This window comes from Coregonus clupeaformis, chromosome 2 (genome assembly GCF_020615455.1).
Source record: "Coregonus clupeaformis isolate EN_2021a chromosome 2, ASM2061545v1, whole genome shotgun sequence".
NCBI classification, from domain to species: domain Eukaryota; kingdom Metazoa; phylum Chordata; class Actinopteri; order Salmoniformes; family Salmonidae; genus Coregonus; species Coregonus clupeaformis.
This window is the reverse complement of record NC_059193.1, coordinates 17,345,430-17,351,341: the sequence shown is the minus strand read 5'-3', so window position 1 is coordinate 17,351,341 and position 5,912 is coordinate 17,345,430. Positions and strand designations below refer to the sequence as shown.

At 43.6% G+C, this 5,912-nt stretch overlaps 1 protein-coding gene across 1 annotated transcript; it reads left to right on the top strand.

Annotated features, from left to right (window-relative positions):
• Window positions 1–660: 660 nt before the first annotated feature.
• Window positions 661–5,670, top strand: LOC121536881 (P2X purinoceptor 3). Its single transcript, XM_041844498.2, has 12 exons — window positions 661–1,082; window positions 1,274–1,409; window positions 2,516–2,587; window positions 2,800–2,869; window positions 3,263–3,353; window positions 3,522–3,599; window positions 3,722–3,863; window positions 4,130–4,266; window positions 4,453–4,546; window positions 4,620–4,685; window positions 4,835–4,912; window positions 5,086–5,670. Exons 1-12 carry the CDS (start codon window positions 952–954, stop codon window positions 5,209–5,211), a joined length of 1,221 nt encoding a protein of 406 aa, XP_041700432.1. The 5' UTR covers window positions 661–951; the 3' UTR covers window positions 5,212–5,670.
• Window positions 5,671–5,912: the final 242 nt, after the last annotated feature.

The following is a 5,912-nucleotide window of genomic DNA, read 5'->3' as shown; positions in this document are numbered from 1 at the left end:
TGCACTCAGAGCTCATATAATGGTATTGTTAATGTATTAATTGTGTTTGTTTCTTGCATTGTACTACTGTAATTGGCCACAGACATAATGGAACCACTTAAGAAATGAAGACATGACATCTTCCAGCTCGGTCTTTAGATATTATACACATGTGCATAACAACAAACAAACACACACACACACACACACACACACACACACACACACAGCACACGTGCCGCAAACACACTTACAGCTTTTGAAATTATTACATTAGCACACTTAACGTGTATGATACTAAGCTTGATTATAATAGCCATTATCATTACACCCTTAATAATATGAGTGACCTAGTTTGTATTGATCTCTGAAATGCATCTTACTGGGTGTTTACCGTTCTGCAGAGTACTGTTCACATGTTGTTGTGGGGTTAAATTGGGGTTAAATTGGATTGAAAGGTTTAAGGCTTTTGAGATAAGTGTTTTATGATCACATGTAGTGAGACACTTGTGAGAGGAGAGCACTGTTTTGATGGGAAAGGGAGGGAAGGGACTCAAGGGACGGTAGGGAGACAGGGATTTGTGGTGAGGATAGAGAGAGGATGTGAGGGAGGAACAGAGATAGAAAGTCAAAGAGGTTTTTTCTTTTTTTTCTTTTTTTTTGAGGAGAAAAGGGGTGGTCCAATATGATTACCCAATGAACCAGAGAGAGAGAGAGAGTTAGTGAAAAAGAGAGAGAGGGTGTACTGTTATCATTACAGAGAGAGGTACTAAGAGGGTGAAACAAAGAAAGACAAACGACACGCAGAGGGAATTTTTGTGAGAAAGTCTTATCAGCAGCATTGTGTGGCAACTGAAGGAACATCTACATACTTATTGGACTCTCACTCACACACCTGGAGAAACTCTGATTCAAAATACACTTGTAGCTGTTTCGCACATAGGCGCGCTCACAGACAACCCACCTCCCAGGATGTCTATGATATGGGGCTGTATTACGGACTTCTTCACCTACGAGACAACCAAGTCTGTGGTGGTGAAGAGCTGGTCTGTTGGAATCATCAACCGCGTTGTACAACTGCTCATCATCATCTACTTCGTTTGGTCTGTACAATCTGTTTTTGTGAAAATGTTGACCTCTCTCTTTATCATCTTTCTTTCCCCCTTTATTCTTTTCTTGCTTCTGATCATTCTAGAACTATTGTTACTAATCCTCCTTCATTAACCGTCCCTCTCCCTGTCATTTTCCACAACCTTCCCCTCCATCTATCTCTCTTTCTGTTTTTGTCATTTAGTTGGGTATTTTTACACGAAAAGGCATACCAGGTGAAAGACTCTGGCATCGAGTCTTCTGTCATGACCAAAGTGAAGGGTTTCGGATACCATAACAACCGTGTGATGGACGTGGCAGACTATGTCGCCCCTACGCAGGTCTGTGACACCCAGACGCCTAACCTTGACTCCTTACCCTTGACCCTAATCTAAAACAACGCTGAAGTTACACTGCAGTGCTAACATAGTTACTGTACACAACTTGTATATTATAACTGTACACTGTGTAATATACACTGAGTATACCAAACATTAGGAACACCTTCCTAACATTTAGTTGTAACCCCCCTTTCCCCTCAGAACAGCCTCAATTCGTCGGGGCATGGAGTCTACAAGGTGTCGAAAGCGTTCCACAGGGATGCTGGCCCATGTTGACTCCAATGCTTCCCACAGTTGTGTCAGGTTGACTGGATGTCCTTTGGGTGGCGAACCAGTCTTGATGCACATGGGAAACTATTGAGCGTGAAAAACCTAGCAGCGTTGCAGTTCTTGACACACTCAAACCAGTGTGCCTGGCACCTACTACCATACCCCGTTCAAAGGCACTCACATTTTTAGTTTTTCCCATTCACCCTCTGAATGGCACACATAGACAATCCATGTCTCAATTGTCTCAAGGCTTAAAAATCCTTCTTTAACCTGTCTCCTCCCCTTCATCTACACTGATTTAAGTGGATTTAACAAGTGACATCAATAAGGGATCATAGCTTTCACCTGGATTCACCTGGTCAGTCTATGTCATGGAAAGAGCAGGTGTTCTTAATGTTTTGTATACTCAGTGTACAAAATGTTGATTACACGTTCATGAAATTATTGCAGTATGTACACACACAAAAACTCGCTCAGTCAGCAGAGGTGTGGTACACGAACAGTCTATAGATACTTGATATCATGTCATTGAGCATTTCACTGTGGTGATGTTAAACACTTAAAGGGAAGTGCTTTGTGTGAAGTGATGATGGGAAACTAAATGAAGTCCTTTGGTTGGGTGGAATAAGTGCCTGAGTGGCTCATTAGAGTACATTAGTTAGCATTAGCCCAAGAAACGGGTTAAATAGTATGGCAAAAAACAGGTTGCTAATGATAACAAGAACAAAAAAAGACTAAGGCATTGGTTGAGGCTTTTAGATGATTTTAGCAGTAGGTCTGATAGGTTGACTTGATGATGTTTAGGCTAAAGTGTTGGTTTGTATTTGTTCTGACAGGGTGCCACAGTGTTCTGCATCATCACCAAGCTCATTGTCACAGAGAAACAGTTCGAAGGCTTCTGCCCTGAGGTAAGTCCATTTCAGTCCAGTACACATGTACCATGTCCCTACCTATTCCAGCACTCTATACCATGTTTTTAACAATAAAATGTACTCTACTCTGCGAAGGCCCGGCCCTTACCACTAACAAAAGCTGAGGCACTTAATATTGGGTGGTGACAGAGCTTCTGGTCGAAGGGCAATGCTACTAATGTCTGTGTATCTGTTCTTTGTGTGTTCAGAGTGAAATGAAGTACAATTGTGACACGGATGAAGACTGTGACAAGCATTTAGGGAGCTTCCTTGGAAACGGTGAGTCCCAACTCTTTCCTCTTCTTCCTTTCCCCACAATTCCCCTGCTCTCTCTCTCTCTCTCTCTCTCTCTCTCTCTCTCTCTCACTTTTCACTCACTCACTCACTCACTCACTCACTCATTCACTCACTCACTCACTCACTCACTCACTCACTCACTCACTCACTCACTCACTCACTCACTCACTCACTCTCACTCACACTCTCTCTCTCTCTCACTCACTCTCTCTCTCTCTCTCTCTCTCTCTCTCCCCCCCTCACTCACTCTCTTTCTCTCTCTCTCTCTCTCTCTCTCTCTCTCTCTCTCTCTCTCTCTCTCTCTCTCTCTCTCTCTCTCTCTCTCTCTCTCTCTCTCTCTCTCTCTCTCTCTCTCTCTCTCTCTCTCCTACACAGGAATAATAACTGGTGCCTGTGTGAACTCCTCTAAAGGAGGCCGCTGTGAGATGGAGGGTTGGTGCCCTGCTGAGAATGACAGAGTCAAAATGTAAGACCTCTCTTTCATTTTCTCTATCTCTCTTTCTCTCTCTCTCATAAAAAAGCTGCTTTATATAGACAATTAGATCATGAACATGTGACATATCATGTTTACAACTTGTGCATCCCACCTAACTCTTTCTTCTCTCTCTCCTTTCTCTCCCCTACCCTTTCTCAGGCAACCAATGATGGAGGTGGAAAACTTCACCATCTTCATCAAGAACAGTATCCGCTTCCCTATGTTCAACGTCACCAGGTGAGTCGCACACACTTCCCATTTCTGGGGCTGTATTGGGGAAGACCTTTATGATGTTGTGCTTGAGAAGAAGGGGTTTGGCTCTATAACTCTAATTTCTACCTTCCCTCTCTCTCCCACAGAGGGAACTTCCCATCGTCCCTGAATAAAACTTATATCAGTAACTGTACATATGATCCGGAGCACAACCGCCACTGTCCAATCTTCAAGGTGGGAGATGTGCTGCGCTACACTGGACAGAATATCTCCACCATCGCTCAGACAGTGAGACCCACTCCTCCCCTCTTCCCCCTCGCCATCATCCTCTCCTCTACCTCCATCTCTCTCCCCCGAGGGTCTCCCATCTTTCTTTTCTCTCCTCTCCCTCTCTCTCTATTTTTCTGCTTTCTCAACCTCTCTCTTGCCCACTTCTCCCTCTCCATTTTAGATATCTCCAGTCCCACATGCTTGTCCCTACATTTCCTCTTCCCTTCCTCACCTATCCGCCCTTCTCTTCTCTTCTCTTCCCTCCCTCTTTCTCCCTCTATCAGGGTGGAGAGATTGGGATCAATATTGAATGGAAGTGTAATCTGGATGAGTCAGAAGAAAGATGTGAACCACATTACTCCTTTACGCGACTTGATGCTGTGTTTCAAAAGAACGGCATCTCTGAGGGATACAACTTCAGGTACTGTAACCCCTTTCAGTTTAGTACCGTTCAAGAGACTCCCCCTCTTTCTTCCTCCTTCTCCCCATCCTCTTTTGGGTACATTTCCTCCACCCTTTTCTCCTCTCTGTTCTTCTTACCCCCCTCATCCTCTCGTTGTATTTATATGTTCATTGACACTGTCTCCCCCTCTCTCACCATCCACAGATTTGCCAAATATTACAAAATGGAGAATGGGACGGACTTCCGCACTCTCCACAAGGCCTACGCTATCCGCTTTGACATCCTGGTCACTGGCCTTGTGAGTGTGGATTAGGGTGTGTGTACCTGTTATCTGTGTATTATATGGGATTCATCTGTCTTTGTCCTTTCAGGCGAGGAAGTTCAACACAGTTCCTACTCTGATCAACCTAGTGGCAGCCTTTACCTCTGTGGGACTGGTAAGGCTACTGTATTCAGACTGTATGCTTTAAAAGGAGGCCATGCAATACGTTTTGAATGTTACCACCATTAACCCTAGAATCGAGGCAAATATTTCAGGATTTGTTCGGTCATCTTGTGTAACTGTCTTTGTTCTGATTTGCTGCAGGGTACAGTCCTCTGTGATATCATCCTTCTGAACTTCCTGAAGGGGGCGGATCAATACAAGGCCAAGAAATTTGAAAAGGTACTTTTTTAATTGCTCAGATATAAGCATATTTTTTTGTGTTATACGTCATTTGTGTGTGGGAGAGAGAGATGAAGAGCATCTCGAGTCTGTCTTATTTTCTTTCTCTCTCCCTCGGTTCCTCTCCCTCGGTTCCTCTCCCTCGGTTCCTCTCCCTCGGTTCCTCTCCCTAGGTTTCTGAGTCACAGATACAGATATTACTCTCCCGAGAAGGTTGCAGCCAGCTATCAATCAAACCAGAGGAGAAGATTTCAGACGACTCGGGAGCTGTCTCCCTCTACCTGGACCAGCAGCTTTGAGTGACAGTCCACTTCAACTAATCGGCAGAGAGGATTCCCCCCCCCCCACTTCCTTATTTTATCAGCAGCTGTTGATAAGTCTCATGTTCATGTGAGGGAAGGTAACAATTTAACATCTGAGGAACCTTTATAATTGTTTAAAAATATATGTTTTAAGATCTTTTAGGGGAAACTATTTATGAACTCTGTAGCTTAAAATAACTTTATAAACAGTTACTTCAATATACATAAAAGCTTTGTCCTGGTCCCATTGCTTTTGTACATACTATGTAGTTCATATGTTACATTTACCTGGCCTCATCCCTTTCTTCATCTCTGTCTTGCTCTCATAATTTGCATTTGTGATGTTCTATAACGATGGGGGGTTTAAGGGGGTATGAGAAGAGATGATATGGTCCTATAATGATCTTGGACCCCAAAAAAACAACAGTAACCAGGAAATAAAATTGTCGTAATTGACTGAGTCGTGCCTGCTCTATTTTGTGTGTCTCTGTATCTGATTCTATTGCAATACACACCCAATATGCACATGCACATACACACACACATGCACACACAAAACACACATATAAAACCCATGCACTCCTCCCACCACGGACCCATCACAGCACTAATAGACCAGCTAAAGAGCATCTTAAAAGGATACTTCGGGATGTTGGCATTTATCTACGTACTTGTGTGTCAGATGAACTCCTGGATAC